The sequence below is a fragment of the Mirounga leonina genome, unplaced genomic scaffold (assembly GCF_011800145.1).
Source record: "Mirounga leonina isolate KUSES-001 unplaced genomic scaffold, KU_Mleo_1.0 Mir_93, whole genome shotgun sequence".
NCBI lineage: Eukaryota > Metazoa > Chordata > Mammalia > Carnivora > Phocidae > Mirounga > Mirounga leonina.
In genome coordinates, this window is record NW_023270854.1 from 16,222,189 (window position 1) to 16,246,907 (window position 24,719).

At 48.4% G+C, this 24,719-nt stretch overlaps 1 protein-coding gene across 1 annotated transcript in view; it reads right to left on the reverse strand.

Moving 5' to 3' along the window:
• Positions 1-1,318: 1,318 nt before the first annotated feature.
• Positions 1,319-24,719, reverse strand: part of LOC118004723 (O-acyltransferase like protein) — a 46,343-nt gene continuing 22,942 nt past the window's right edge. Inside the window, exons 8-15 of the mRNA XM_034996272.1 lie at positions 23,463-23,564; positions 17,913-18,078; positions 16,219-16,298; positions 9,767-9,880; positions 7,874-8,006; positions 5,225-5,411; positions 1,903-2,045; positions 1,319-1,644 (exon numbers count right to left, since the gene is read on the reverse strand). Of these exons, the coding sequence (XP_034852163.1) occupies positions 1,519-1,644; positions 1,903-2,045; positions 5,225-5,411; positions 7,874-8,006; positions 9,767-9,880; positions 16,219-16,298; positions 17,913-18,078; positions 23,463-23,564 (1,051 nt within the window). The 3' untranslated portion in view covers positions 1,319-1,518. The remainder of the gene's footprint in view (positions 1,645-1,902; positions 2,046-5,224; positions 5,412-7,873; positions 8,007-9,766; positions 9,881-16,218; positions 16,299-17,912; positions 18,079-23,462; positions 23,565-24,719) is intronic.

The following is a 24,719-nucleotide window of genomic DNA, read 5'->3' on the forward strand; positions in this document are numbered from 1 at the left end:
GAATAGCCAGGTGGTGTTCAAATTTCCAACTGTCTCATAAATGTCATATGCTTTTTTACAGTTTGTTTCGGAATCCAAAGGAGGTCCCCATATTCTATAAATCTTAAACTCCTAGGGAATTCTGGATCAAAACAAAAGCCAGAACAAAATTGGATTTCTCTATCCCTACTTTATATTTTATGAAATTGCAATAGTGGAGAGGGTATTTTTTTCTTATTAAAATAAACTATCAAAAGCAATGTCGCTAGTAGTTATGAAAGCTATTTCCATGGGCCCCAGGTTTCTAGCCTCACAACTAGAAGCCCTTGGCAATTTGACTGCCCAGCAATGTTGGCAGGCGAGTCATTTCCCACTGGGGTCCGTCGGATTGTAGTGTTCCTCCTGTAAATGCCACCCACCCTCAAGATCCTCTCTGAGGCCTAAGTCAGAGGGGTCAGGTGCCAAATCAGCCATCAGGGGGCTCCCAAGAATTCCGTGAACTTTGGGGTTGCCCAAAGATCCAACTTGGTGCATTCTAATACAGATCGTAAACATGCCAGGCGGGGACTTGTCTCCTCACTCACAGCACATTCTGCCAGCAGAATAGACCAGGCCTCCGGGAGATGTGGCTCCCCGAGATGAGCTGGAAAAAGACAAGGTTAGCTGTCAACTGCCCTTTGAAGGATTTGAGGTTAGCAGCCCTCTCCCCCACCCAGTGGTCCTCCTAACAGATCCACTAACTCCCCTAACAGGGACCACACTGTAAAATAGATAATGTTTGGAAGGCCTGTCACTATGCACTCATGAATTGTGCACGCCAGTGGGTCATACAATCCTGAGGCACCAGGGTAAAGTTACAAGTCTACAAGGGTATCATGATAACACAAAGACAATTACGATGTGAAAAACTACACACTGTGATTTTACCCAAAAAAGTGAACATTATAACCGAAATTGCATTAAATTTGCTAGGTTACGGTTTTCCTATGATCATCGGTATAGAAAATACATGGAGGACAAGACCCCAAAAATCCAGGTTGTTTTTTTTGTTTGTTTTTTTGTTTTTTTTCTGAAAAGGTATATCAGAGGGTGATTATTGTGCTACTAGGTAGGCTATCACAGAACCCTTTTATATAGTAAACACTCAGAACTCTTCTTTTTTTTTTTTTTAAAGATTTTTATTTATTTATTTGACAGAGAGAGAGATAGTGAGAGCAGGAACACAAGCAGGGGGAGTGGGAGAGGGAGAAGCAGGCTTCCTGCCGAGCAGGGAGCCCGATGTGGGACTCGATCCCAGGACCCCGGGATCATGACCTGAGCCGAAGGCAGACGCTTAACGACTGAGCCACCCAGGCGCCCAACACTCAGAACTCTTTCACGTATTAAGCACAGAGAAGTTGTACATCTTAAACATTCACAAAATCAGATTCACACCCCTTGCCGGGGGGACAACATCCATTACATAAACGAGGCCACGCCTGCTTTCGCTCATCACCCACAGAATGAACCCATCCATTCTTCCGGGTTGTACCAGAACATTCATGGCCCTGCAGGCATTGGTCCCAGCAGGTGCTGCTTCAGTTCCTGACATGGTTTCTCAATGCACAGCGTCAGGGCCAGCCCAGTGACGAAGGTCAGCAAACAGTGTCCAGAGAAAAGATAGAACTGGAGAGAAAAAGGGGCAGAGTGGATGCAATCTCACTACCAGATTCCCGGCTGTACGAAATGCATCTGTAAGACAGAGTGCCCTGAACATTAAAACTAGAATAAATACAATCAAAGAAAGATATTATCCTGAAGCGCTCCCTCAAGTAAAACAAAGGGCAACAGGCTCCCCGAAACAACAACAGAACCCACTACTCCCCCAGCCAGTGACTCTGTGGCTCCAGCAGAGTCACACCAGAGCCGAGAGCGGGGACTCACCATGTTGGTGTCAGTGAAGTGGATCAGCGTTTCTTGAAGCCCATTGTAGAGCATGATGAGGATGGGGTGCACCAAGTAGCAAGCGTAACTGATGCTGGCCAGGAGAGTCCAGAGCCGGCAAGAAAGCAGCCGGTCCACCAGACCTGGAGGGAACCGACAGCGAGGTTTATGGAGCCTCGGGCGCCTCTCTGGCTCCACGGGGACATCCCCGTTCCCTCGACGCCCCGCTCCTGAGTGTGTGAACCTCCTCTAAGAAGGTCTTTATTCTGGGCGCCTGGGTGGCTCAGTTGGTTAAGCGACTGCCTTCGGCTCAGGTCGTGATCCTGGAGTCCCGGGATTGAGTCCCGCATCGGGCTCCCTGCTCGGCAGGGAGCCTGCTTCTCCCTCCGACCCTCCCCTCTCTCATGTGCTCTCTCTCTATCTCATCTCTCTCTCAAGTGAATAAATAAAATCTTTAAAAAAAAAAAAGATGAGGGGCGCCTGGGTGGCTCAGTTGGTTAAGCAACTGCCTTCGGCTCAGGTCGTGATCCTGGAGTCCCGGGATCGAGTCCCGCATCGGGCTCCCTGCTCGGCGGGGAGTCTGCTTCTCCCTCTGACCCTCCCCACTCTCATGCTCTCTCTCTCTATCTCATTCTCTCTCTCAAATAAATAAATAAAATCTTAAAAAAAAAAAAGAAGGTCTTTATTCTTCTCATTTTTAAGAGAATGTGCCCAAAACAAAGACAAAAGAAAACAAGACAAAAAACACTTCCCTTTGCGGGAATACGAAAAAAATAAGAGATGCTAATATAGAGTTTAGAGTCGCCCGGAACACAAGACATGCCACGTGTAAGACGAGGTGCGAAGTCCTTCCGCCAGCTTCGGTTCTGGCTCCAGATGCAGCACAGGATCCGCTGGGCCTTGGGACAAGGCAGTGGCATCGCCAGGCCCGGGACTTGTCCTCTGTTATGGAGGAGCTTGTGTTTGGCCAGCTTCTAGTCCCTTTCAGGACAAATATTCTGTAACTTGCTATAACTTCTAGAACTGTGCTGTCCCACATGGTAGCCACTACCTACTTTAGGCTGTTTAATTTAAATTCATTCAAATGAAGTGCAATGAGACATCCTTCTCTGCACAGGACTTCCTGCTCTCTGTAGTGGGTTAAAGAGTGGTCTCCCAAAAGCTATGTCCACCTGGAACCTTGGTCTACTTGGAATGAGGGTCTTTGCAGATGAAATGAAGGTAAGGAACTCGAGATGAGATTATCCTGGATTAGAGTGGACCTCAAATCCAAAAATGAGTGTCCTTATAAGAGACAGAAAAGGAGAGGAACTGGGTGAAGGCCATGTGAAGACAGAGGCAGAGAGTGGAGTGATGCACACACGGGCCAGAGAATTCGGGGCTTGCTGGCAGCCATGGGGGTGGGGGGTGGGGATGGAGAGAGCACGGAACAGATCCCCACAGGGCTTCTGGTAGGACCTTGCCAACACCTTGATTTGGGGTTTCTAGTCTCCAGAACTATGAGAGAATCAATTTCTGTTGTTTTAAGCCAAGAAAAGAAAGAAAGAAAGAAAGAAAGAAAGAAAGAAAGAGAGAGAGAAAGAAAGAAAGAAAGAAAGAAAGAAAGAAAGAAAGAAAGAAAGAAAGAAAGAAAGAAAGAAAGAAAGAAAGAAAGAAAGAAAGAGGGCGCCTGGGTGGCTCAGATGGTTAAGCATCTGCCTTCGGCTCGGGTCATGATCCCAGGGTGCTGGGATCGAGTCCCGCATCGGGCTCCCTCCTCAGCGGGGAGCTTGCTTCTCCCTCTCCCGCTCCCCCTGCTCGTGATTTCTCTCTCTGTCAAATAAATAAATAAAATCTTCACAAAAAAAGGGGGGGGCACCTGGGTGGCTCAGTTGGTTAAGCGACTGCCTTCGGCTCAGGTCATGATCCTGGAGTCCCGGGATCGAGTCCCATATCGGGCTCCCTGCTCAGCAGGGAGTCTGCTTCTCCATCTGACCCTCCCCCCTCTCGTGTGCTCTCTCTCTCTCAAATGAATAAATACAACCTTTAAAAAAGAAAATAAATAATAAAAAAAAGAAAGAAAGAGGGAAAGTGAGAGAGAGAGAGAAAAGAAAAGAAAACAGAAAAGAAAAAGAAAAAACTTCTGTCTCTCCTTTCCATGAACCTCATCTCGAGTTGTTTCAGTTGCTCAGGACAAAATCTTTGGTGCATCCCAGATTCTGTTCTTCCTCCCATATCCCACAGAGCGCTGCCAATCTACCCTTAAAACTACCTATCTCATATTGAACCCTTTCTCCCCATCTCCTCCGCAAACCCCCTCATCGAATCCACCATGGATTCCTCCTCCATGGACCACTACAGTGGCTTCCTAAGGGATCTGTTGGTCTCTCTGCTCTCCTTCTTGCTGTCCTACAGTCTCCATGCAACATCTAAAGTAATCTTTTAAATCACAGGTCAGATGATGTTACATGACGTTCAAAATAAAACCTGAATTTTTCCCCATGGCCGTGAAGACCCTGCATGACCTGACTACCACTTTCCTCAGTCGGTAGAATGCGTGACTCTTGATCTTGGTGTTGTGAGTTCGAGCCCCAGGTTGGGTGTGGAGATTACTTAAAAATAAAATCTTAAAAAAAGATAATAGAGTGACCATAAAACTATAAAACCAATAATATCTGAATTAACAACATTAAGTCAATGTGATTAGTAGTTGGCTGGAGCCAAATTGTAGCTCGCAACATGAACAGGATATTGTTTGCTTTAGGAATGTTCTTTTGTGTTTGGTTTACCTGTGCTCTTTGCTGACTTAATTTTTCTACAACTAGACATTTCTAATCTGGAGAAAATCCCTTTCTTTCCATTTAAGCCCCTTCTGCTTGACTTTTCCACACATTGACAGACGGACTCAGTAGAGACAGTTTCCCCGCTTATCAAAGGGCTGAGGGGATCTTGGGAATTACTCAGTCTATATAGCCTTAGGTAAGGAAACTGAGGCCCAGGGTGAGCGCGACCAGAACTTTTGTCTCCAGCACTGGTATTTTGTTCTCACTGCGTGACCCTGTCTTCCTCCTCCAGCTTCAAAACTAGCTTCATTGGAAAGGCTGCAGATTTTTCTTTCAGAACCTGCATTTGCACATAAACCAGGGTAAAAATCTAAAACAGAATATGCGGGCAGTTCTCCCCCAGGACATAAACAAGTTGCTGTTTTTGAGTCAATTATCAGTCATTCACCAACCACTCCAGCAAATAAAAAAGCCCCTCTGTGTGCGCCATGTTTTCACGTTTGTCGCCTTTAAAGGGACACAGCATGAGCCCATGAGCAACAGCCTGTGCCTCATCATACCTCCGTAGCCTTCCCGACATGCCAGCATGACCCAGCCCACGGCCGCCGCCCACAGGGTCCGGTGGAGGGCCTGGTACAGAACAGCGGCCGGCGAGGAGGTGGCAGGGGCGTCATCCACCACGTACGCCAGGGCGACCACTATGAACAGGGTAGACAGGGAGCAAATCCACCCCAGCATGGCCTGCACCTACGGGGAGAGGAGCGACGTGGGTCAAGCCCATTGAGGACATGGCATATTTACTTCCTTTTGCACTAATTCAGTTTTTTCTCTTTTTAGTGTCACTTCAGGTATCTATGTGTAAACCTCCATCAGTGCCCAACTTGGACTAAAAGAGAAGGTTCAGACTAGTGGTTATGAGGGGCTAGGGTTGGGGTGGGGCAGGGGAGGGTGGGGGGCGTGACCGCAAAGAGTTAGCACAAGGGAGATCATCGTGGTGATGCCTTGCTTGTGGTAGTGGTTACACCACTCTCCATGTGCTAAAATGGCCCAAAACCATATACACACACAACTGAGTGCCCATAAAACTGGTGACTCCAAGCCCTGTGGATCCTGCTGATGTCAATTTCTTGGTTGCATGTTACCAGTGAAAGAAGCTGGGTCAATGGTACATAAGACCTTCTGTACTATTTTTGCAACTTGCTGCGAATCTCAAATAACTATTAAACGGAAGTTAGAAGGGAAAAAAGAAAAGATAATGTTCTGACCCACCTCTGACCTCCCATTCTGTTCCTTAACCTAATAAGGCTCCTGCATTGGTTCCGTGCCCACCAGCAATGCAAGGGCTTTTGGCTCAGGTCTGTCCCTGGGCTGCACCCTAGTCACTGGGCTCATAAGATGGCAGCAGGAATGGGAGAACGGAGAACTTTCCAGCTCAGAGAAGAGCCCCATGGGTTAAATTCTATTATTGGGTTCAGTTCAAGATCTTAGATCTTATGTCACCTCACACCTGTCTTCTAAGAATCTCTCTTGCTTCTCTGTTCCAGTTCCCAAGTTGCTATGATGAATGAACTAGCATCTTGTCAGTCTACTGTCTAGTCTCTAAAGAGAAGCTCTCCCCTCCTTGGCCTCAGATCCCTGTGCTAGGCTCTGGCTACATGGAAGTAAAGGCATTTCCTTGGGGGGGTCTCCACAAGCCCCCTCTTTTAGGCTAGGATCCCCTTCACTCTTTCACTGATAATGCACCCTACCTCGTCTCATTCCTAGCATGGGGCATTGGCCCCAGCTGCCTCAAGCTTGGACTCTGTGTTCTTATTTTCTGGCCTCTAGAGGTTTAATTTTGGTCTACCCATCCCTTCTACCTTGTTTCTCCAGCTCAGCTTGACCTGTGTTCTGGCTTCATATTCCCTGGTCCTGACTCAACCTCTGGAGTGTTCGCAAATGCTCTGTCATCGTCTTAGGTTTCCCCTCTGCTCCCTGGGCACTCTGGAACCTGGATGACATAATGGCACTCTGCTGTAATCTACAACTGAATTGTGCACTTTTAGGGGAAACTCCAACCTACAGGAAAAGTCATGTAGCCCTTGTACATCCATTCTGTCTAGTGAAGCCCTATCCCCTCCTGTTGCTACCGTGAGCAACACAAGATTTTCCAAAGACAAGGGCCTCTTCTCCGAAGCATCTAGGTGAGGTACCCACAAGACCTAGGCAAACAAAGGTAGGGTTTAGCAGAGAAGAAATGGGGCTGTCACTGTACCCTAATAGTGCAAAGGAATTCTTGGCCCTTCGTCCATTGAAAAGCACATTATCTTTCATTCATTCATCTATTAAGTGCCTTCAGTGATTTCAGAACCAGATGTTGGGGATTCAGAGATAAGTAAGACATAGTCTACCCTCAAGGTCTTATGGGTCAATGAAAGCCATATGAAGAGCTTTTGCACAGTTCAAGGGCAACACCAAGGTAGTGTTTTAAATAGATTGCCCCAAGGGTGGATTTGAGATGGACAAGACAAGAAGTCCAGGCAAGAGATGAGAAGAGCTTCAGTGAGGTTAGTTGGACAGGCTAAGAGGACAGCAAAAGAAACAATAGGGGGGCTTGGTGAAGGATTGCCTGGGAGGAGGGGTCAATGAGGAGGATGTATCAAAGATGAACACAACCTTCCGGCTTGAGTAAAGAGGTTGGATGGCGAACCAGAATGATTAACCACAAAGGAGCCAGGGAAGCAATTTTACCTGGAAGACAAAGTGACAGCTTCTTTCCCCTTAGACACCTTGTGTCTTGATGCCCAGATGGAGCCATTGAATCTGACCAAGAATCCTGTCTATAGAAACCAAGGAGCATGTGCTATTAAAAAGTAACTATGCCCTTCCAGAAGAGGGCCTTGCCGGTGCAAAAACTCACTGGGTATGTTTTTCCCATATCAGTGAGTTCTCTGGGTTTGTACCGAGACTCCAATGGATGGAACACCACTGTGTTTCAGTTCTGGAGCTTTCTTAAAGGCACTCAGTGAGGAAAGCAGAGAATCAGGCTCTGGCAAGAAAATAAGGTCTCTCTTATTCTCTAGCACCAAGAAACATTGCTAACACACCACAGCCCAATAAAGTACTGAGCAGTCTGATTCCTGCCCATGGCTTTTGACGAGCCTGGCCAAATGGGCCACTCCAGTCCCAAGCAGACCCAGCCCTTACAGTGAGGTATGGGGCAAGCTTACCTTGGTTTTAAGAATGTTTGCCTGGTGGTTTTGGTGCATGAAAATGCTCAGAAAGAGGCCCACGAGGAATGGCCCGTATCTGCAGTAGGGCTTAGTGTAATACTCCGAGAAATACAACACAGTCACATTTTCACTGAAAAACACAAGAACATGGGCGCCTGGGTGGCTCAGTTGGTTAAGCAACTGCCTTCGGCTCAGGTCATGATCCTGGAGTCCCGGGATCGAGTCCCGCATCGGGCTCCCTGCTCAGCGGGGAGTCTGCTTCTCCCTCTGACCCTCCTCCCTCTCGTGCTCTCTGTCTCTCATTCTCTCTCTCAAATAAATAAATAAAATCTTAAAAAACAAAACAAAACACAAGAACAGAAGGCAAAAGGGTCTGTTTGATTTGGACCTGAAAAAAGGAATTTCTCAGATGTCCATTGGTGCAATCATCAAGTCTGAAAGAAAATGTGGGGCACATTTGTTCATTTCCTCACTAATGATCCACAAACAGTAACGCCTTAGACCAAGCTGGCTTGCTAAAATTCCACATTCCCTTGGGCCCCTCCACCCTGGATCCTGAGGAAATATGACGACCGTGTTCCTTTTAAATAGTTGTTTCTGGTAGCTGGTACATCAGGATAGTTCTAAAAATCTGGTTCTCAGGAGTGAACCTCGTCGTGGAAGCTCTTACAGAATTCCGTTGCCTGGGCCATGTCCCTGGAGATTGTGATTCAGGGGGTCTAAGATGGTGCTTGCTGGAAGCATCCTTGGATTTAAAAGCTCCCCAGGTGAGTCTCATGTGCTTCCAGAATTGAGAACCGCTGGGCTAGATGGGAATGAGCTTCTTCCTCAGTCACCTGGCAGTGCCCACAGAAAACGAGGCCATGGCGGGAAGGGCATGGTGCTCCCATGATCAAAAAACCTGAGGTGTCTTCATTCATTCGTGCATGCATTCATTCCTTCATTCCCCTCACAAATACATAGTAAGCACTGTACCAGACATGGCTCAGGGCTATTTTACATCGGGAGGTCAGCGAAGGCCGCTCTGAGAAATGACATTTGTAGTGACACCTGTAGGAAAGCCCCGCCAAGATCTAGATTCTAAAGGAAAAGCATTCTAGTGTGAGGGAACAGCAAGTGCAAAGGCCTGAGGAGGGAGCATGCTGGGTGCGTGGAGGTAAGAAGGCCAGTGTGGCTGGTCCAGAGTCAGCACATAGGCGAGTGATAGATGAGGTCAGACAGGGATTTTACTCTGAGAGCACTGGGCAGCCGCGGGAGGAATTTGAGAAGGTGACTGACAGGATCTGATTGCCATTTCTATCTATCACTCTGCCTGCTGCGCTGGGAAGAGATTAGCAGGAAATCGGACCACTTCTCCGCGTGTGATACACAGGGTGGTTATAAGGAAGAATCGTTATCTATACCTCACTGGGGAGGCCAAAGAGCATAGTGGGTAAGATCCTAGCTTCCACTCACACCTGTGCCACTTACCGGCCCTGTGACTTTCAAGGGATAACCCCAACTTCCTTAAATTTCCGTCTCTCCAGCCAATAAGAGCTTCCAAGCACAAGTTCGCCACTGAAGGAGAAACCCAATACGGCCACATGGGGGCGCTCCTCTCCTCCAAGAAGCATTTCAACGGGCAGCCGTGTGTGTTCCCCGAACTTTCGGAGAACTACCCGCCGCCTCCCCCCCCCACCCCGCCCCTGTGCAAGTTGAAAGGTTCGGAAGTTTGGAAACAAAAACGCAATCAATATTCCCATCCAGGCTGAACGTTTCCCACCCAGGTTTTCCACGAGCCAGTGCACACAGCGCCGAGAGGCCGGCCCTCATTGAGCAGCCTCCCTGGGAGGTCCTGGCCCTTCGGAGGGCAGGGAAGCCGAGAGCAGCAGGCTGGGAACTGCGGGTTACCTTGCTTCCGACGGAGCTGCGACCGGAAGGCTATGAGCCAGTGTGAGCAGAGCTGAGGCGGTGAAAGACGCCAAGAACAGCATGGCCCCGAGGAGGACAAGGACATGTTTACTTCTGCAAAGAGAGGGCATGGACAGAAGCGCTCTTCAGTTTCCGTCACCGCAAAATCTGTGGCCACGAAAGACTTGAAAGCTTGGCAATCAGAGGCACTTCCTGCTAGGGCTGCCATTGAGAGAGGCTGCTGTGCGGGCAGCCGTGGCAGAGTGGGCTGGCGTTAGAGAACGGGGTTAGCCTTTAGACTTGACCGTTTGCTGGCCGTGCGACCCTCGGCAGGACCTTGAACTTGAATTTCCTCATCTTCACCCTGAAATTTACCATGCAGCTCAACATGAGACCATGCTTGGGAATGTCCCTTGCGACCCACAAGGCACTATATGGATATAAGTGGTGGTTGATTTAGGAGAGAAATGACTGTCAGGCCCGGGGGGGGGTGCAGGGAGGGGAACAGCATAAGGGGGGGCCAGGGATTCTTCCCCCACCCAGATGCAATCTGAGACAAATATCTGGGTGCTGGGAGCTGATATGGGGTTAGGAATGAGGGATGGGGTGTGGAACAGGGAAGCAGGGAAAGCTAATACAAGGATGCACTATGAAAGTGACTAACGCTCCATTCTTCCAGAATGTTCTATGGATCCTTATGAAATGCACCTGAAAGCTGTCTTGGGCTATGAAAGAAAGAAGCCTTTTCTAGTGTCTTCTATCCCCCATGGGTCAAGGGTGGCCCCACAAATGTCAGTGCCATCACACTTAGGGACTACACATGTTTAAGGCCAAGAGAAGTCCTGAAGGAGTCCCAGCTGTAGTATGTAGGAGGTTCTGGGGCAGGGAATGAGATTTAGAGACACAGGCTCAGAGCAAGGCAATGTCTGGTTGCACCTACTCAGAATTGTGAGGGCTGGGACCAAGACGATCTGCAGTGGTAGAGAAGAAATGTCAAACACAGGTGCAAGACTGTCCAGGCACAACCCTGTCTGGGTGATGCCTCTGACCAGCCCATTCCACTGCTTGAAGTTGCCATGGTTCTTCATGCAGAAGGGATAAGGTACCATTTGTATATCATGAGCGATGCAGGGAGCAAACGATTTTAATCCAGAGTGCCAATTCTAGTTTAGTGTTAATGCTTGGAATGGAGAAGGGTTAGTTAGCTCAGTGGTGCTATGATTGATTAGTAATGTCTGCTGTGAGCGTGGGCTGGGAAGTTATGACAAGGATGCTGTCTATTTACTGTGCCATTTGCCAGACCATCTAGTTCTGCCCTCCTTGAATTACTAGCATTCTATATGAGTGTGTTCTCTAAAGAAAAACCTTACCTTTTTTACCTCGCACCATTTAGAAGCTAAGTCTAGTTGCATGGCGGCAAGCTTGGATAGGGCTGGTTTTTAGTTGAGGGATTGAAATCTGTCTTCCACAACAGCCTCTAGGAAAGATGCTGACATTGGGGACAGGGCTCCTAAGTCACAAGGACATTCAAGTAAGTCCCCAGTAGGTCTAGAGTTGGGGAGTACTAAGAATTCATTGTCTTAGGCGGGTGGTAAGTCATCCAGTCAGGCCATCCAATAAAAACCTACATCCACCCAAGTAAATATTTGTTTAACTCCCTGGGGGACTTGAGCCCAATCTGTGGCACCTCCTCTCAGGAGTCAGACAAGTCTCCCCTGGCTAACCACCGCTATAATAAAACGAATAAAGTGTCCTGATATAGACTGTTATGGGCTGGACTGTGTCCCCTCAAATTCCAACTTCCAGCACCTCAGAATGTGACTCTATTTGGAGATAAGGTCTTTAAATTGAAAATTAAGGTGAAATGAGGTCATTGGGATGGGTCCTCAGTCAATCTGACCGGTGCCTTTCTGAGAAGAGGAGGTTAAGACTCGGACAACCACAGGGAGAAGATCATGTGAAGACATGGGGAGAGGCTTCAGAAGAAACCAACCCTGCTGACACCATGATCTTAGACTTCTAATCCCCAGAGCCATGAGGAAATAAATTTCTGTTTAAGCCACCCAGTGTATGGTTTTGTCAGGGCAGCCGCAGCAAGCGAATACGCATAGGGGCCAAAACAGACACATGCCCCGCCTTACCTCCTGTTAGTCCTTTGTCCTCCAGAGCCCTGAGCCGCTAATCAGGGCCTTTGACCACGGCACAAATGGCCCAGTGCCAAAGGCTTCCCTCTGCCAACTCAGGTTAGTGGCTATATTTTCCGGCTTGTTGAGGGGACTACTCCTGGGCCAGCGGGATTGAGAAAGTCCCAGAGCTTCAAGCACTGACCACCATCCCCATTCTCTCAAGAGGGATGGTCCCTCAAAAAGGTCCATTCAGGGGCCATAGCCCAAGAGGAGGAAGGAATAGCAGAATGGCTGAGTGTCTTCCTTGCAAGCCTGTCAGCCCCCAGCATCCTGGCCAGGATTCCCTACAGGATTTCTCTTGCTCTTTCTTCACTAAATACTTGGACACATCCTGCTGCAAATGCCACCCTGAGGAAGCCTGTAGAGGCTTGCCCTTTCTCCTCTGCCAGGGCTGCCGGGCCTGCTGAGGCCTCACACCTGATCCACCTGGTCCTGCAGGCACTTGCCAAGGACTCCGGAGCCCTTCGAGCAGCCACAGTTCAGCACAGAGCCAAGGCCTGTGACAGCACCAGAGAACAGAGAACGGGTCAGCCCGGCTCTGCTGGGCCCAGCAGCTCCCCCTCCCCTGAGGGAGCTCTCAGGGTTTGACTGCCTTGTGGGAGGGAGAGTCCACCCCAGGGGAGGCCCTGTGGGCCTGAGCAGGTCTCAGCTGCTGCTCAGGGAGCCCCTCCCCTAGCAGCAGGAGAGATCAGTGACCCAGGAGTGCTCGGGGAATCAGCCCACCCTTTCTAAGGGGCCGGGGAGGGGGTGGGGGGTGGAGACTTGGTCAGCATCCCAAAGCCACCTTTACCTCCTCTCCACCTTCCTTGCCTGATCCATGGTAGGGTGAGGGGAGGAGGTCCCACTAATTCTTAATTCCCACCACCCTCAGTGATTTCATCCTGGGAGATGTGAGTATCAATTAAGCAGGCATCGAGTGGTAGGTCTTTCTACCAGAGGATGTTCAGAGTTAATTTTTTAAATCTCCATTTCCCAAACAAATAGCAATGTGATTATTAGATCTCATTTCCATCTTATTACCAGATTTTATTTCAATCTCATATGCTTGTATCAGTTCTGTTATGCTATCAAAAATTGTTGTACTCCCCACACCTCAACCCCCACTCTGAGAAAATAGGCCGTTCGATTCAGATGCTTTTGTTTCATGGGTGGGGGAGCACTTGGACCTCCCTGCTCTCCCCACAGCAATCATACAGAGACAGACACACACACACACACACCTCGCAGCATCGGGCATTTGTTCATGTCTCCACACCCTCTCACCCACCTCAGAGGAGTGGAACTAAGAAGGGGTGAAACATCAAGTGTGGAGGAAGGGGTGAGGCTAAGCAAGAGGACCTCAGACCCTTCAATGTGGGAGGCCTTTGTTAACATCTGCTCCACACCAATACCTTCTGGAAAGGGTATTTAGAGAAGCCAAAGAAGGGGACTGATTGCCCAGATAAGGGGACCCTCTGTGGAATAGGGATGGAGCAGAGAAGATAGGGAGATGGCCACCCCTAAATGGGTTTAGGGGAGGAACAGACGCTCACAGTGGCTTATCCAGCCACCCTTCCCCCAGTCCCTGCGAGACTAGGAGGGCAAGGGGCCACCCCTGCTTGGGGACAGCAGCTGGGGACAATGACGATGACATGGCATCTCAAATAACAGGTAGCTGAGTGACATGTGGTCGCACATTACTGACAGGCAAGCTCTGTGCTGGTTCCCATGTGTATGATCTTGCTTTGTCCTCCAACCCTGAGGTGAGGCACTACCAGCTCATTTTATAGAGACAAAAACTGAAGATGAGAGTCTAGCAACTTACCCTAGGTCCCCTAGCTAGTGACTTACCAGTCATGATTGGAACCCATGTCTTTTGACCAAACTCACGATCCCAGCAAACTGCCTTTGTGCTTAGTGAAATCCATGGAACATTTTTTTCTTTTTAATGATTAGTAAAACTAACAAACAAACACCTCTTTGCATTTAAAGTTAGAAAGCAGGGTGTATTTAAGATATGTGAAAAAGCAGATTTTCCTTTTTTTTTTAGGTGCTTAATTCTTAATTAAGTTAAAATTAGGATTCTCTCTCTCTCTCTCTAAAATAAATAACTCTTGGGGTGCCTGGGTGGCTCAGTCTTTAAGCGTCTGCCTTCAGCTCAGGTCATGATCCCAGGGTCCTGGGATCGAGCCCCGCATCGGGCTCCCTGCTCAGCCGGGAGCCTGCTTCTCCTTCTCCCTCTGCTGCTCCCCCTGCTTGTGCTCTCTCTGTCTCTCTCAATCTGTCAAATGATAAATAAATAAACTCTTAAATAAATAAATAAATCTTAAAAAAATTAGAATGCATTTCCCTTGCCCAGGATGCATGAATGTTCACATGTAGCTGGAATGGGCAACATCCTGGGTCAGCCTGTGGTTTAAAGGTCTGTCCTACAGAAAGCATTAACAGGAAACCATGATGCAGAGCTGGTCAACACATATTTGGAACTCAGCTGCACCCCTAGTAATTGAAGACTTGCAAGTTAGATGTGAAAAATGAATGTTTTCTTACATATCAAAATAACAAGGTTTGTATTTTGTTTTGTTTTATTATTATTTTTTTAAATGTTTTATTTATTCATGAGAGTCAGAGAGAGAGAGGCAGAGGCAGAGGGAGAAGCAGGCTCCCCGCCTAGCAGTGAGCCCGATGCAGGACTCGATCCCAGGACCCTGGGATCATGACCTGAGCCGAAGGCAGACGGTTAACCATCTGAGCCACCCAGGCACCCCTGTTTTGTTTTATTATTAACATTCCATGTTGGCAACAGTGCAATTAGATGGCCAGAGGACTGAATATTGATAGACCTTTAAGGAAAGCAATTTGTCATTATGTTTCAAGAGCCTAGAACACATTCATGCTCTCTGACCTAGTAATTCCCCTTTAAGATATGCATTCTAAAGAAATATCAGAGTTGGAGAAAAATGGTTACCATGAAAATATTGATCAGACTGTTATTTATAAAAGCATAAAATCAGAAATAATCCAAGTGTTTAACAATAGGGGAAGGTATAAGTAAACTAGAGTTCATTCATGGAATGGAATATGATGCACACATTAAAATTATATTTACTTAAAAGTAAAATAATATAAGAAATTGCTTATGTCATAAAACTATTAGAAGAAAGATACTAATGTGTAGATACAGAATCCTTTCATATATAAAAAGCTATGCAGAAAAAAAGATTGGAAAAATAAACACGAAGATATTAACATGGAATTCACTTCTCCTTGAGCGAGGGATGGGTTGAGGGTGATGGTTTTCCCCTCTCTTCACCCTATTACCTTCCAATGTTTCTTAAATAGAACGTGTATTTTAACAAAAAAAGAAACATCTTTTAAAATATGGCATGGAGGGGCGCCTGGGTGGCTCAGTCAGTTAAGCGTCTGGTTTCAACTCAGGTCATGATCCCAGGGTCCCGGAATCGAGTCCCACATCAGGCTCCCTGCTCAGCGGGGAGTCTACTTCTCCCTCTCCCTCTGCCTGCCACTCCCCCTGCTTGTGCTCTCTCTCTCTCTCACTCTCTCTCTTAAATAAATAAATAAAATCTTTAAAAAATTATATAAAAAAATAAAATATGGCATGGATAATCCCCAAGCTATAAGTCTCCTCATGAATTATTGAGGCCTTAAGCTTTTCTAGAACTAACAAAAATTAAGGTAATAAATATCCGATGTGGGGAACAGGTACACTGATGCATTGCTTGGGGCACTGTAAATTACCTCCCTCTTTCTGGAGAATAATCACACACTATGTAACAAGCACCCCCAAATTGTGCCTACCCTCTGACCTAGTAATTCCACCTTGAAATAGGGCCCCACGGAAATGAAGAAGGGTGGAAATGTAGTACGTTCAAAGACAGTCATCGAGGGGTCATTTGGAGTCATGACAAACTGGACCTAACCTAGATGGCCAACCACAGAAATGGTTTATTACTCTGAAAACTGACAAGTATGCAGATCGTGTCGCTATGTGGCAATGTTTACAAAGACCGTTAAGTGGAAAAAGCTGAGACAGGATATTAATACACACGGATTGCAACTCTGCAAAAACACAGTGGGATTCGAGTAGGACAAAGATCAGAGGAGGATGCGGAGGAAGGTAAATAGTGGAGGATGTGGTGTCCAGACTGTTCTGAAAAGTTTGTTTCCTAAACTGTAAAGGTTGCTGTGCCCAGAACTGTAGGACTCGCTGAGAGTTCCGTGGGAGACACCCCACGGGGAGACCACACCTGTCCCAGGGAAACTCACTTTCCGTGGATGAGGACGATCGCCGGCGTGGTGAGATGGAACTGAAAGTCGTTGGCGAGGTACCACGTCCAGCCATTACACTGAAACGAGAGGAGCAGAGGTGACCCCTTTCCCTCGCTCATGGGGCACCCCACATTGTCTCACCTTTCTGGAGCTGGAGGAGGAATTCACTGGGCAGCTGCGGGGGTGGGGGGAGGGGGGCAGGTGGTGGATTTCCATGGGAAGAGAAAGGAATTCTGAGTTCCAGGTATTTCAGGTACCCCATCTCATTTAATCCGGGAACAAGCCTGGATGGTGGGGATTATTATTGCCAGCTTACAAAATGGAAATGCGGGCAAGTGTTCTCGCTTGTTGAAAAAAAGCAGTAAGAGCTAAGCTCCCAGCACCCTCGTGGGAGCTCAATGCCATCCCATGACCCAGATGTAAGGAACAACCATGGTTTTGGTGCCGTCAGAGTCCATGTTGTGCCCTCTTCCCTGCCTTGCCGGCCCTCCCAGCCTCCAGGGGAGGAGTGTGCTCACTTAGCATGGAGGCCCGGCTCCAGACGAGCTTTTCTGGGAAGGCCCAGAGTTCCCACGAGAGCCTGACAGGCGGTCCTCTGGCCCAAGCCACCTCGCTGCAGAGGCTGTCCGCCTTTGTGTGGAGGGAGGCAGTTACCTGTATTTCTTCTTCAATGTGAGGAGATTCCTGGGGCAATTCTCTCCAGGGCTTCAGAGATAAAAGGCTCCTTGTTCCCTCCAATCCCCCACCAGACTTATCCAGGGCAAGTGACATCTTTCCTTGTCCCCGCTAGAAAGAAGTTCCCAGGATGGGCAAATCTGTGAGGACTCAAGGCCTGACAGGTCTCACACTTCTGCTTTCAGGGACCTGAGGCGGGCTTTGCCTCCAGGAGGGGCTGGCTCGTGTCCTTGTCCCCGCTGCCCACGCACGGCCCCAGCCAGTCTGCATCTGGGCGAACGGGCCGGCCTGTCCTCCATGGGCCCTGTCCCAGACATGGGCCCCTCTGAAGGCGGTTAGGCTGGGACGGACACCCTGTCCGAGCTGCCAGGCACTGGCTGACGGAGGGCAGCCACCCCGTTGGTAAGTAGTTACGCACAGAGATGAGTCACGCTCTAGCGATTCTCTTGTCAGCCTTGCTTTCCAGGCATGTGCAAACGTCAGTGACATGATTTAATTACAGCAATTTCACTTGCGTTTACTCCAACGTCATTATGAGGAGAGGAGGGCTTTGGGGAAGCCCCCACCCACATATACAGAGGCTGTGGCTTGAAATGGAAAAGAATTCATTACGGCGAAGGTGCAGTGCAGTGTTCCATCCCAATTACAGGGGAAGAAAGTGTCCTTTCTCCATGGGGTGACACGGGCTGGAACAGGAACCCGACGGGGCAAGGCCGGCTGCATCCGGGACAGGCACCTCGATGGTCGGTGGGCAATGCCCACTACTCCCCCCCTCCGCCTGTCACAGCAACCCTCCCTGCCAGGACTGGTTTGGTAACGCTCACCCATCCTAAGGGGCTAGGCTCCCTGCCCGCAGCCCACCTTACTATGGCTTCGCTGTTACTCCACAGAATATGCCAGAAGAAAGGGCACTGGACTCGGGTTGGCCCTTGGAAAGTTCACCAAACCACGTGAAGGGAGACCCAGCGTTTGCCCCTGCCCGCCTGCCTGTCGCTAGCCCCTAACAGGGGACTCACCGTGTTTCGGACCGACAGGAAATTATTGACCAACAGCAGATTTGTCCACCACGCCTGCCGGCAGTTATCCAGGTGGAACTTGGGCACGTCCCAGACAGGTCCCCAGGGAACAAGAGAGAACAAGCCAACCAACAGGCACACGGAATACAGGTGGAGAGGCTGCAGCCTGGCAGGGAGAGCCGGGGGAGAGAAGGTCACTCTCCACAGGGGTTCCGTTCGGTCCCCTGGTCCCCTGGGCGAGTGAGCGAGAGATGCTGCAAACCAGATTGTACCGGGTGGGCGACCAGCTCCCGGCCACACCGCAAACACTCCCACATTCCTGGGTCAAACATCATGAGCCCCCAGCCCTGAGCCAGCCCCAGTGCTGTGGATGCAAAAATAGTATTAGTCATTGAGCAAGTGGAGCATGTTGGCCACTGTGCTAGGAGCTTCTCAGATACTTCTAACCCTCGGAACACTCCTTCAGGGAAATACTACGTGCATTTTACTGGTGGGGAAATGAGAGCTCTAAGTGTGGGCGATTCGTCCGAGGTGGCCCAGCCATTACCGCGGTGCTGAGATCAGACATCGGTTCCTGTTCTTCATTTCTCCCTCCCTCCCTTCATATCCTACCTCGTCCCGAGCAGGACCTGAAGTAGCTACAAAGATGATGGGAAAAAAGGCACAGGTGTCCTTTAGAAACAGAACTGGAGCCACATCTGCCACCTAGGGTACACATTCTAGCCGCCGTTTGTCACCCTGGGAGCGAGTCCCACACGGGGCTCCCTGCTCGGCGGGAAGCCTGCTTCTCCCTCTGCCTGCCGCTCCCCCTGCTTGTGCTCGCTCTCTGTCTGTCCAACAAATAAATAAAATCGTAAAAAAAAAAAAAAGAAACAGCTACAGTGAATTTTAATACTGTACCTTATAGAGCTCAATGTATCCAAAAGATTATTTCATAATCTTTTTTTTTTTTAAAGATTTTATTTATTTATTTGACAGAGAGAGACACAGCGAGAGAGGGAACACAAGCAGGGGGAGTGAGAGAGGGAGAAGCAGGCTCCCCGCCGAGCAGGGAGCCCAATGCGGGACTCGATCCCAGGACCCTGGGATCATGACCTGAGCTGAAGGCAGTCGCTTAACCAACTGAGCCACCCAGGCGCCCCCAAAATATTATTTCAATAGGTAATCAATCTCAAAAGTTAGTGAGCTGATTAACATCCTTTCTTCTTTGACTACATCTTTCGAATCCGGTGTGTACATTTACTACTCGCCCACACGTCCGAGGGCCACCTGTCGGGTGGCTACCTATGGGACCTCACTGGCCTCGAGTTTAGAAGTGAGGTTGTAGCGGGGAGAGGGACACGGTCCTGGCATGGATTCTGGGTGAGCTAGGACCCCAGCCATCTTTTAAAAGAACACATTTAGAAATTCAGAGCAGAGCACATGGCCCAGCAGTGTCTCCGAACATTTCAGTGGGGGCACCAGGGTGCGGGGTGGGCTGTGACAGATGGGAAGGGTAGGACTCCGGGGTGGGCAGGGGCAGCACCCAGCCTCTGGTCTGCACGGGCCCCGGGCCTGTTGGCCTCCCGTCCTCCCCACGATGATAGCATCCTTCCTAGCATGTGTCCGGTAGGCTGGAGGGCTGTGGGCATGCAGGGAGCAGGTGGGACTTGCAGATCACAGTCAGAAAGGGCTGCCGACGGTGCCGAGACGTGTCTCCCCCGATCAGCTCAGACAACAGCCATGGAGCCCTCCCCAGGCCTGGGCCCTGCCACATTAGCCATCTGACCAGGCTGCCCTGCAGCTGCTCCCACAGGCCTCCCAAGCCTCCCTTCCTACCATCTGTCACCTCCCCGGGGAGAGTACGTCAACCCCCTGCTCCCCTCAGAACTACAGTTCAGGTCAGATGCCCTCAGAAGGGAGCAGGGTCCGGGCATCGTCCTCCCCAGCGCAGCCTCTGAGTTGGGGCCTGCGGGGGCGAGGCAGGGGCTGCTGGGGTGGGTCTCACCTTGAGGAGCAAAGCTACAGAAATGGGCGTTCTGGTTTTATCTAAATTTTCATACTGAGAACATCATATAACTTCCCTCTTCCCTCTTCTATGGAAAAGGGGGAATAAGAACTCCTTATTTTAAGGAGGCTCATGATTCCTGCCTCCTGAGATTTTTTGAGAACCAGATGAGATCAGTAAGAAAACAGTGGGAAACATCGAAAGCATCAGGTAAATGTAAATGCTCTTCATTTTTTTCCAAGCTTCTGGAAGATTTAAAGTCAAGGTTTTCAAAGATTAAAAAGCACAACTTCGGCTGTTGTAAGAGGCGTGAGAAGCAGGCATTCTCATACCTGGTGGGCGGGAAGGTAAATCGGAAAACGTCCATCAAAATGTTAGATGCACCAAACTACCAATTCTACTTGTAGGAATTTACCCACAAACATGTTCACAACAGTGCACAAAAATGTAGAGACACTGTATTATTGTCTAAGATAGCAAAAACTTGGAATTACCACCATGCCCATTAATGGGGACAGGTTAAACTCCTAACAGTCCACCCACACATCACCATCCCAGGCAACCTTTGAAGTCAGTGAAGTCCTTTCATGCAGAGATTAATGCCAACATTAATCATTAAGTGCAAAAAAGCTACACGCAAAATAGTGCGGCATATAGTATAAACCTATTCATGAGGGAAAAAAAACCCTAATGCATAGAAATACACGGAAAGTATCTGCAAGAATTCACAAGAAACTGTTATCAAAGGTGTCCTGTGGGGAGTGAGACTGGAATGGGTACCCTTACTTTTAGTATATAGCCTTCTGTTACAGTTAGACATTTTTTTATTATGTTACGTTAATCACCATACATTACATCATTAGTTTTACAGTTAGACATTTTTACCAGGAATTTTTTTACCTATTAAAAAACTCTCTTGATTTTTAAAATGTGGCTCCTGGTTGGAATAATCACAGTTTTAAGGGTCTGGAACATCTACTCCCCTTGTTTCTCATTATGTAATCTTTGTTCTGATTGACCCTTGGAAGCTGGGTTTTTGCATTTTCTTAAAGCCATGATAGCTCCCAGCTGTCGCCCAACTCTTGCCCTTGTCCTCTTGCTGTCTATTCTCAGAGTGATTCTTGGAAAATGTAAATCTGACCGTGCCACTCCCCTCCGGGAATCCCCCAAAGCCTCTGGTCTCCAAATAAAATAGAAAGTCCTTAGGGCCGCTAACAGGTCCTGTATGCCCCGGGGCCATGGAGCTCCAGGCCCACCTCTCTGAACTCACTCCCTTCTGTTCTCCAAGTTAACCACTCCCTCCACTCCAGCAGGCTCTCTGCGGTCTTCCAAACACACCAACAGTGTCCCCTTCTCTGCACCCACTCCCCACGTAGGCCATTCTTCCCTCACAGCATTCTCTTTGCTTAGAACCTTCTTTTATTTCCTTTGACAAATGTCATCTCCCCTGACTACCCTTCCAGAGGAAGACCGCATGGTGCCTCAGTCTTCCAATTAACACTTTGTGACACTTACCATCACTGACCTGTTAGAAACGTATTTGCATGTTGCAGCTTAATGTTGCATATTTATTTGTTGATTGTCTATCTCTATTCACTAGAACATAACCCCCAGGCCAGAAGGCATTTGCATGGTTATTAAGTGCTGAGTCCCCAGAGCTTACAACAGTGTTTGGCACACAGGGGGCCCTCAACAAATACAGAAGAGTGAGTGAACAAATGATCTTACTTCCAGTCCTCTTGGAAGTAAGGAGGCAAGCAATCGATTATAATTGAGTAATAACAGTGGGTTTTGCCAACAAGAATGAGAACATCAAATTGGCTAGGAGTATGGCTGCTTTCTCACTGGGTTTACCTTAGAGAGTGAGTTCAAACTCGATTGGTGATGCTTCCTCTGATTTTTCAACAAAGTTTTGTCCCACTTTAGACTCTCTCTTCCTGGCTTCAATCTGCCACTTTCCCAGAGCTCCCTATCTCAAGAACATTACCACCATCCACCATGTCGTTGAGGCTGGAAAATTTGAGTGTGCTTGATTTGCCCTCTCTCCATTCCCAATGCCAATCACCAGCCCAAATCTGCTGTCCTGCCCAGATATTGCAATAATTTACTCATGGGATCCTCGCAGCCATCTTGCCCCATAAAGACACACACACACATACACACACACACACACTCTTCCTGCCCCCACTACTGCTTTATCTTCCCGCTAAAACACTTCCCGCTCTTCAGTCCCCCACTCTAGGACTTTTCTTCTGAAGCAGGTTTCCCAGGCAGAACCCACCAAGCCAGGGGATCCCACGCCCCACCCCCTAACAACCCATCAGCATCTCTCATTAACACCAGTCCCTCTACAGAAGACCACAGGGTAGAATAGGCTAACCCCAGTGCCAAGTTACCCAGAAGATATTGAAGAAATAAGCACTCTGTCAAGCGGGCAGGACAAGGGCTAGATTTAATAGTGTTTGGAAGAAACCACAAAGGTCATGGTGAAAAGACATCAGTAGAGGTCTATTTCCTGGCTCAGACTCATTCTTAACCTGTTTACCGGAAAAGTTACAAGGTGTAAGCAGCAACAACAGTTAATAATGGCAGCTTGAGCTTACTACGTGTCACACACGTTTCTACTCTTAGCACATGTTCTCTCGTTTCATCCTCACAAGAGTCCAGTGGCGTGAGTGCCACTATTCTTCCCATTTCTGAGATGAGAAAACTCAAACGCAGAAAGGTTGAGACACCTCCTCGGGGTCACACAGCTGGCAGAGGATTGAGACAGAATGCAAGCCCAGGCAGACCAACTACAGTCAGATCTTACGCACTCCATTTTACTAGCCCAGAAGACTGTGTCAAGACCCTCCTTCCTGTTCCATGATAACAAAGTGTGACAAGAGAGGCATGGGCCCTAAGCAATGAGAGCTGGCTCCAGCTCAGCCAGCAACAAGCCATGGTTTAGAGAAGGTCCAAAAGGAACGTTGGGCTACGTGAGTTGAAATTTCCTCTTCAGCCTAAGCAGAGTGTGGGTCTCATTGCCTCACAACCTGTCTGCGCTCCCACTGACCCCATACTCCATCCCAGAACCGTATCCCCTTCTGCCCCAACCATCCACACGTTCATAACAAGGACCATGTCCTCCCCGCCTCCCTCTGAGCAGAAGCACCATTGTCTCAAGCATCACCTGCCCCTCTCCTTGTTATATCTTATTTTATTTTTATCATTACCCTTAGTACTCTGAGTTACAGGACCCAATTACTACCAATTTATAGAAGCCCTGCACCTTCTCCCATTGGATACACATTCCAGGGAAACCTGACAGTACATTTCTTGAAATCTGCTGCCCATCAGCTGAGGAATAAGGATGTTTTTGCTGGTTTAATATAGTTCAAATTCTATTAGGATAATTGTCACAAAAATTGGTATCTTCTACTGGCAAAAGCCATTAAGCCAGCAAAAATCAACTTTATGAAGAAAACCATGTCTCGGTTTATTTTTCTTTGAAAATTATTTCAAAAGAGTAATAAATGATTACACAGCAATAATGAATTAAGAGATGAGACGAACAGACCTACCTTGTAAGGCGGCTGAGGACGTATCTGAGTATGACTCTGAGGGTTGTTCCTTTGTCTGAATTCTGATGTATCTTTAAAAACGACCTTGCACTTAACCAGCCACTGAGAGAGAGAGAGGATGAGTCACAGGAATTACTGATCCATGATACACTTCATCCGATGATTAACGTGGTTGTCTCTATCAGGGTACAGTAAGTGATACTGTAGGAACAAGATTATCTCCAACACCAAAGCAATAATAGTTTTCTTTCTTGCTTATGCTGCGTGCCCACGGCCAGTCACCTCGAGCTCAGCATCTTCCCCACCAGGAGACCCAGGCTGAGGCTGCAGCCCCTCTCTGAAAGAGCACCAGCAATCCTGGCAGAGAACAAAGCGTGCTGGAGGGCTTCAGACCACCAGTGAAATGCTCTAGCCCAGAAGTGACATGTTTAAAGCTCTTAGCATACTGGCAACACCAGGTACCCCTCACTGGCCAGACCTAGTTCCCACCCAACTGCCACAGGGCCAGGAAGTAGACTCTTACCAAGGGCCTGGAGGGAAGAGAGCCAGAAATAGTTGGTGAACAACTTTATGAGCTACCACATTAGCCTTTTGAAATAATAACATCCAAAGCCTTCCGCTTTTATGGTACCACCTCGTTTTCAAAGTACTCTCGCTGACGGTGTTGCTTTAGCTTCTAGAGCAATACCAAACTCCTTTGCAATAAATGTTTGTTGAGCAAGTGATTGGTAAAAGGGAAGATGTTACTATCCCTGCTTACCTAATAGGGATACCGAAGCGCAAGGACTCAGTGGGTTGCCCAAGATTCTCCACCAACATATCCTGATGACAAATGTGTTACCCGGAATGCTCAGCTAAAGAAACAGGCTACGTCTCTGAGTTCTAACCTGATGATAAGCAAGTTTGGGAGGGAGTTTCCTGACCTTTTGACCTGGATGCCAATGATCCTTGTGGGTGTTTCCCTAAGGAACAAATGCATTTCCTATTGCAAAAGAAGGCTGTGTGTGTGTTGGAAGGGATCAGGGAGGGTTAGAGAACGTCTTTGTTCTCTGCCAGCACGATTTTCTTTTGAAACGCAGCAAGTTGGAGTCACTAGAATAGGAACACAATTGATAGAGACGTGCAGAAAGGCGCGGAGTTGTGGAAGTGAGACAGCCAATTCCAATTCCGGCCTCCTCTTCATTTCAGGAAAGAATGAATCGGGGTCTGTCTCTGTGTGCGGGCATGCACCAGCCCGCCGTTCAGTTGGTCTGGAGG